Source organism: Carlito syrichta, unplaced genomic scaffold, assembly GCF_000164805.1.
Source record: "Carlito syrichta isolate Samal-C Ts95f unplaced genomic scaffold, Tarsius_syrichta-2.0.1 Scaffold130492, whole genome shotgun sequence".
Lineage (NCBI taxonomy): Eukaryota > Metazoa > Chordata > Mammalia > Primates > Tarsiidae > Carlito > Carlito syrichta.
Genome location: NW_007074588.1, coordinates 32,276 through 40,188, shown reverse-complemented (window position 1 = coordinate 40,188; position 7,913 = coordinate 32,276). Strand labels below are relative to the sequence as shown.

The window sequence follows — 7,913 nt, the reverse complement described above, 5'->3', positions numbered from 1 at the left end:
GACGGTGGGAGGCGGAGCTGCCGAGTGCATCCCTGCGCCAGGCCCTGGCGAAGGGCCGAGGGCTGCCTGTTCCCGGACGCTTGTGAGCACCCGGGGCCCGGGCTGGGGAGGAGGGTCGGTCCCGGGGAAGGCGAGGCCTGCCGCGGCGGGGGCGGCTGGGATCGCAGAGACTGGCCGCCTTCCTGGGAAGCTGACCTCACCTTCTTGTGACCTTGCAGGACCCACATTTGGGACCGCCGCAGCCCGCGCCAATCGCAGACTCTGCTCCACGTGGCAGGAGAGTCGCTGAGTGGCCAAGATCATGGCGCTGACCCTGCTGGAGGATTGGTGCCGGGGTATGGAATTGGACATCCACAGGTCCCTGTTGGTCACAGGCATCCCAGAGGACTGTGACCAAGCAGAAATTGAGGAGACCTTGAATGGGATCCTCTCCCCGCTGGGCCCGTACCGCGTGCTCAACAAGATTTTTGTGCGGGAAGATAATGCCAAAACTGCCCTCGTTGTGTTTGGTGAGGGTGTGAATTTGAGCACCATACCCCGGGAATTCCCAGGGAGGGGCGGTGTCTGGAGGGTGATCTGCAGAGACCCCACCCAGGATGCTGAGTTTTTAAAAAACCTGAATGAATTCCTGGACGCTGAGGGGCGCACCTGGGAGGATGTGGTCCGCCTGCTCCAGCTCAACCAACCCCCACGGTCCCTGAACCAGAATCAACCCCCAGGGAACTGGACACAAACTTTCGGAATGCTCCTGGGGACCATGGTGCAAATCATCTTATACATGGATTCCCAGTTCCGGAAACGTGAGGAAGCTAGGGCTCGGGAGGCCGCTGAGTTTGAGGAGGTGACCTGGGCTCTAGCAGCAGGGAAGAAGGTCAAGAAAGAGCCGGGGCTTGCTGCACGGGCAGGCTCTGCCTTTAAGGCGGAGAACCCCAACAACTGGAATGAAGTCCGAGGGTACCCTCCCAAACCTTTTGCTCGCAGGGCTGGAGCTAAGTCTCGCTCCAGGAGAAAGAAGCAGAAGAAAAACTCTAGGCAGGAACCTGTGTCCTGGAAAAAACCCAAAGGCAACCATTCCAACAGCTCAGCCTCCTTGGAGGATCCTGAGGCTGGTGATGCCGAAAGGATGGATATCTCAGAATCTGTCAAGAGTAACAAAAAGCCCTGTGTGAAGCAGGAGGGGTTGGCTTTGAAGAAGCCCGTGGTGAAATGTACCTGGAAGGCCCCCAGAGACCCACCTCAGCATGCCCCAGCAGAAGCTGAGCGCCCTGGAGGTGTCTTTGAGTCAGACCAAGAGGGTAGTCAGGAGAGGCCCCCAAAGAAGAAGGCCTTGGGTTGGGCCTCAGCAAAGAATCCTGCCCCCATGAGGAAGAAGAAGAAGGTGAGCCTGGGCTCCATCTCTTATGTCGTTGTCGACTCCGAAGATGCCAAGAAGAAACCTGCGATTCCAAAGAAAGGGCCAGGCTCGAGAAGAGAGGCGTCCATTCAGAAAGCCCCTCGAGGCCTGCAGCCCTCTGAGTCTCCAGCCTCAACCTCAAGGGGTCCGAAGGCCAAGCCAGAAGGCTCTCCTCGTGATGCTGCCAGTGGTGAGAATGACAAGTGATTGGGATTGTGTCAACAAGTGGATGGGGCAGGAGAGGTAGGTGGGGGCGGAGGAGCCCAAAGAGGTGGCAGATCCAGGGGGTGATGGGGACCCCAGTGCATTACAAGAGGTGGGTGACATACCAGTTGAGGTTTTAGTGGGTGAGAGCCTGGACTGCCCTCCTTGGCGCCCTTGGAGGCCAGCGCTGGAGACACATGGTGGGCAAGAGGTGGCAAAGCAAACCCACCGACCCATCTTTTATTGATGAGTGTCACTGTGGTCATTGTACCATCCAGCTGAGCATCTCTCTCAATCAGAATGGAAGGGTCTGGGGTTAGGATGTTTGTCAAGTGTGTGGCTTAAAGGATGACGTTTTCTCGAGGTCTGGTTAGGGGGCAGAAATGTTCAAGGACTTAGAAGGTGCTCGAAAGGGAAACATTTCCTAACAACGCCTCTCTCTGCTTCTTCTCTTGAGCTGTTCTGATTTATCCACAGAATCCAGAAAGCTTTGATTTGGGAGACCACCTGTACCAGAGTTGAAAGAAGACTGAGGAAATTCCAAGTCAGGAGCAACGTCATCTCTCGTTACTGAATGAAACAGGAATTTTGACTCTTTTAGGGCCCAGTTTGTAGAGATTTGGCTCTCGGAGGTAATGATAGGTGGGGGTGGGGGAGAGGCAGGTGTGTCTCTACCCTTTTCTCTACCAGGCCTGCTTTGTCAACATCCTCCTCAGCTGGTGTTCGGAGGCGGGAGAGTTGGTAAGTAGATTGGGAAAATTCTAGAACCTTTATTCCCCTTTATGCATGGACAGGGCCACTGTTACACTCATCTGTGTTCAGCCCTTCTTCCTCACCCCTGCTTCCTCGTGGGAGGGGTCAGCGGCCCTTTTGTTTTGAAAAGCCGAGTGGCCATTTTCTCCCTTCTGGCCTCTCTCTGCTGTGACCAGCGGGACTGGTTAAGCCAAACAGGGTCTCTGATGCAGACCTGGCATTCTTGCTTTTTCCATCTTCAGCTTCCACTCTCCAGCTATCAAGCTGGAAGATCCCAAGAGTTCGTTTTAGGGAAGAACAATGTCTGCCTAAGCCTTGAAGTTTCTGAGTTTTGGGGTCTGTTAATAAAAATGGCACTTTGATCCCTATCTGGGGTGACCCCGCTCGGGAGCCTGTGGGGAGGAGGGGTGGCTGGTAGGACAGGTCTCAGGTGTTCCTAGGTTCCCAGCTTTGATTCCACACCATCTTTGCAGCTGAAGACCACTTCTCACATTATAGTAAGATGGAAAAAAAAATCTTTAAAACTGGCTCTTAATTTCTGCCCTCTGAATTTAGACACGCTGTCAGACCAGACCACCATGTCTCAGTGTGTGTGCATGTGTAGAGGAGGGTGGGGGAGCCCCGAGATAGTGGTGTTCTGGGGAGTCCCCAGGCTTCCGCAGAGATGTAATCCAAATCTGTTTTTCCTGTGTGTTTTTTTAAAACTGTGAAAATGACTATTCAGAGATGTTGTAAACCAAACCAGTTGCATTGAAGACTATCAGAATATTACCTTGTGTCCGTAGATCAACTTGTTTTTGCACAGGCTTGAGTGAATCGTTTCTGCCACCTCTTTGCTTATAACCGAATTTCTTATAAATGTGAGTTTGACAAGGAAGGTCAGAAGTGGAGGAAATTCAGTCCTGTGCATGTCCTATATAACCAAAAGCAAGTTTCCTTTTGTAATTCACAAGCTCTCGTTCTGCTGTGATTCTTCAGTTGTGTGGTAGCAAGTAAACGTCAACTTGATACACAGTAGTAATAGTCTATCATAGAGTTTCAGCCCTGGTATGTTTTCAGGGCCTTTCTTCTGACTTCAGTTTTTGTGGTGCAGAATGTGAACAGTTGTTAGATGTTGTCAGTGATTCAACTTTAAAACAAATTTCTTGTGATGATTCATTTCAAAATCCTGGGTGAGCCTAACTGAAAATGCAGGAAAGAAGAGAAGGGTTTCCATTTGCGGCTGCTCGTCTGTGTACATCAAGGTTTTCCTTGGACGTGTGCAGAACAAAACCCAGGAGTGAGTGGGACTCTCTAGGTAATGAAAGCCTGCAAGTTTCCAGCTTCTCATTTCAAAATCTGGTCCACTAGGGCTTCATTGTGTTAACAGATTGACATCATGATTAGTCAATGTGAATGTATATGTGTATAATAAAGTTTAGCAAATTAAGTGTCCTGCTTAGTCTCTTTTATAGGCGGAGATTGCGTGGATGAGTTAATTTGAGAAAAGAATTCCCCTGCTAAATAATACACACCCCTAAGTCCCCCAGCCAGACGTGACAGGTTGTCAGACCCGGGTTTGAGCTGCAAGGATTATTAATCTTCCATGGGAGAAGCAGCTGTTTTTCCTCTTCGTTATGGCTTTCTACCAATGTGAAAGGATCTCCCACAGATGTTAGGGTTTCTAGAAGTGTCTGGAGTAGGTAACTGGTGATGTGAATTATCTGAAAGTGCTGGTTTATTTTTATAAGCAGTGGAAAGATGAAGCTCCTTCGCTCTCCTCCCATCCCCTCAGATAGAAGCTGAGGTATTTAAGCTTCAAATTTAGTTTTCTTCTGCTCCCCTCCTCCAGAAACTTCTGAACCAGGATGGCCACTACATCAGTTACTTGGAACCTTTGTTTAAAATGCCTTTCCAAAAAATGAAAAAAATAAAAAGCCTTTCCAACCAGGTGCAGTGGCCCACACCCGTAATCCCAGCACTTTGGGAGGTAGAGGCAAGAGGATTGTTTGAACCCAGGAGTTTGAGACCAGTCTGGGCAACATAGCAAGACCTTATCTCTAAAAAAAAGAAGAAGAAATTAGCTGAGTATGGTGGCACTCGCCTGTAGTTCCAGTTGCTGGAGAGGCTGAGGTGGGAGGATTGCTCAGGCCCAGGAGTTTGAGGTTACAACGAGCCATGATCCTACCACTGCACTCTAGTCTGTGTGACAAAGCGAGATCCCAATTCTAAATAAATAAATAGATTTTTTTTTTAAAGCAAGGCATGTCTGTAATCCCAGCACTGTGGAAGATGGAGGTGAGAGGATTGCCTGAGCCCACAGGTTTAAGACCAGCCTGGGCAACATGGTGAGACCTCATAGGATTGCCTGAGCCCACAGGTTTGAGACCAGCCTGGGCAACATGGCGAGACCTCATCTCTACAACAAATGAAAAAATTAGCTGGGTGTGGTGGTGCATGCTGTAGTTCCAGCTACTTGGATAACTGTAGAGGATCACGTGAGCCCAGCATGCCACCACACTCCAGTCTGGGTGACAGAGTGAGATTCTGACTCAAAAAAATGAATAAAAATAATAAAATGCTGTTTCGTGGCCTCGTCTGCTGAATCAGGCTCTCTTGGACGTTATACCTGAGAATCCGTGTCTTAAGCAATTTCTCCTGAGAATTTTAATACAGACATGGGTTGGAGAGCTGTAGATGGAAAATTGGGGAAAAGGGAAATATCCTTAGAGGTCAAGGTTGGGGTTTTGTAAAAGGTGAATGGAGATCGTCAGGGAGGGGAGATTAAAAGAGACCAAGAGGGAAGCTGGGATTCAAGAACAGTGAGCTAATTAAGAACTGGAGTGGGCTCACAAGAATCCAGGTAAAAGTCTAGTCATAAGGTCCTCCCTGCCCCGGCCTGTACAATGGAGAAAGCCCTATTTGGCTAAGACCTTTAAGTACCTTCCATGGTGATAGGGTCTCTCTCTAGTTATACCCGGGCCATCAGTGAAGTCGGAAAGGCCCATGTGGTTTGAAGGGGGAATCCAGGGATGGGACATGCACGTTGGCTTTTTTCAAGGAAGCCTCTTTTCAATGACCTCTTGGGCGGAGGCAGCGTTCTGTTCAGGGCTGTGCTGGAACAGGGCTGGGCATAGGCTCCCGCAGGGAGAGATACCACCAGCAGGACCTGAAGGTAAGTTTCCTGGTCCATCCATGCTGTCATTATGCCACGTTCATCTATTTTTTAATTTTTTGGAGTTGGAGTCTCACTCTGTTGCCTAGGCTAGAGTGCAGTGGCATGTTCACAGCCACCACAGCCTCAACCTACTGGGCTCTGGTGATCCTTCCACCTCAGCCTTCCAAGTGGCTGGAACTACAGGTGTGCACTACCATGCCTGGCTAATTTTTTGATTTATTGTAGAGACGAAGTCTCACCAACTTGCTCAAGGGTCTCGAGCCCCTGAGCTCAGGCAATCACCTCACCTCGGCCTCCCAAAGTGCTGGGATTTCAGACTTGAGCCACCATGCCCAGCCCACCATATTTATTGAGCAACTACTATATCACAGCCAGGAACAAGACAAAGATTCTCAGTTTCCTGGAGCTTGACATTCTGGTGAGGAGACAAACCTTGCCCAGATACAGGTAGAGGGTGGTGAAAAGTAAAGCAGGAGAGGGGTGAGGGGAGTGAGAGAGCGAGCTGGCTGTTTCCTGCAGTGGTGATGGTGGTAGCGGCTTTCTGGGGAGACTCCGAACAGACCTGAAGCGGGGAGGGGGGTGAGACAAACAGCTGGTGGACACAGCCTCCCAGGCAGAGGGAAGAGTTAGCGTGGAGGGAGACAGACGCAAGGAGGCTGGTGTGACTGGGGCAGAGCAGGAGATGAGGCCAGGGAGCCTTGGGAGCCTTGGAGGCTGAGGGCGCGGGGCTTCATGGGCATGGTAAGGATGGATTCTGGCTTTTTTATTTTGGTACAGTAATATTTTATAATAGACCGAAGCTGAGAATACTACATGCTAGCACAGGCAAGGTGATACACAACCTCTGGGGGAGTAGTCAGCAGGGAAAGCGTGGCAGAGGCCACAGGTTTAGGCTAAGAGCCTTTCTATGGACTGCTGGATGGACTGGATCTGCTGCTTCAGCTGTGAGCCTTCTTTGATGGTGACAGAACAGGCGATGGCAAGCCTGGAGACCCCACAGGTCCGCCCCAGGGCCTGCTCAGAGTGCGCAAACATGCAGGGCACATTCTTGTTTTCACACAGCAGCGGGAGGGACAGGATGATCTCCAGCGGCTCGGGGTCTGCAGCCATCACCATAAACTCAGAGATGCCCCTGTTGAGGGTTTTGGTGGCCTCACTGGCTCCTTTCTGAAGCTGCCTGTAGTTACATGACTGCTGAATGAGGTCCAGTAGCTTCTTGATGAGGTGGGCAAGGGGACAGGCCTTCGGATTACATCAGCCTCAGTCATGGCTCCACAGGGAATGCAGCAAACGTCAGAGTAACAGTGCTTGCCTCTGCCAGAAAGCCCAACAGTAGGGCAGATTCTGGCTTCAATGTGAGTGTGAAAGGAGCCATAGGAGGGTGCTGAGCAGGAGGTCATAATTAGGCTCTCTCAGGCGGCCTGCTGGCGGGGGACAGACTGATAGAGTGGGAAGTTAGTCTAGGAAATCTTTAGGGGTGCACAACTACACATCCAAGCAAGTGGCCTAGTTATAGGAAACTCCACGCCTATTTACCTATCAGGTTCTTACCAGACACATGTGCAGCACTGCAGTCTGTCTACCTGGGATGCTTGCAGTCTGTTGAGAGCGGACCACCAAGGCAGAAACTAGCTTAGAGACCCCTGGTGCCTGCACAACCATAGTCTAGGTTGACCTAAGAGAACCATGAACCTTCACTGTAATACTATTCTCGTAAAATTACCCTAGGGGAGTCTCCCACACCCATCATAGGCATGACACCATGACAATACCAGTGTGACCCTATAAGGCCTGACATTCCCCTGCCCAACATGACAGAGGAGTAACAGCTCCAGCCCTAAGACCACCTGCTTCTAGCAAGAGTGCACCCCTAAACTCGCTCCTCCATACCCCTGAGAATAAAAGTTTTAGCTCATTAATAGTTGGGTGCAGAAGCAGCAACTTTCTGTAGGCTGTTTCTGCCTGCTCTTCTCTCTTGGGAGTGTACTTTTTTTTGCTTAATAAAGCTACTTTCTTATGCTGCTTCTCTGTCTGTTTGTAAATTCCTTCAAAACATGCACTCAAGAACCCACCACTGACCCGTCTCACACCGGGAGGAGCACCCCCTCTGCTGGTAATGAGAATGAGAAGGGTGAGACGGAGGCTGGGAGCCCAGTGGGGGGTGATGGTGGCTGGACCAGGGAGGCCATGGAGGCTCTAAAAAAAGCTGCCCATTATGAGCTCTGAGGAGCAGATAGGTCAAGAAGAAAGATATGGAGCATACTGATTTATTTTTTCACTTATTTTTTTTTAACATTTTCATTTTCAGGTAAAATAAACTTAGGATGAAGTGCACAAATCTCACGTGAATTACTTGATGAGTTTTGACATATGCAGAGGTACTTGTGTAACCCACCCCTCTAACAG

At 50.2% G+C, this 7,913-nt stretch overlaps 1 protein-coding gene and 1 pseudogene across 2 annotated transcripts; one reads left to right on the top strand and one right to left on the bottom strand.

Annotated features, from left to right (window-relative positions):
- PNMA8A (paraneoplastic Ma antigen family member 8A) lies at positions 1-3,780 on the top strand. Of its 2 annotated transcripts, none has more exons than XM_008049073.2 (3): positions 1-82; positions 219-1,583; positions 2,075-3,780. In XM_008049073.2, the coding sequence occupies exons 2-3, from the start codon at positions 302-304 to the stop codon at positions 2,089-2,091; spliced, it is 1,299 nt and encodes a 432-aa protein (XP_008047264.1). In that variant the 5' UTR covers positions 1-82; positions 219-301; the 3' UTR covers positions 2,092-3,780. The 2 variants fall into 2 exon arrangements, with proteins under 2 accessions (XP_008047264.1, XP_021563725.1); XM_021708050.1 differs by having other exon boundaries at positions 219-1,636.
- A 2,508-nt stretch (positions 3,781-6,288) lies between these two features.
- Positions 6,289-6,775, bottom strand: LOC103250480 (annotated as a pseudogene).
- Between the last annotated feature and the right edge of the window lie 1,138 nt (positions 6,776-7,913).

Excerpts from the sequence above, each read along its gene's own strand:
- PNMA8A (XM_008049073.2), top strand. The coding sequence starts at position 302 with ATGGCGCTGACCCTGCTGGAGGATTGGTGCCGGGGTATGGAATTGGAC.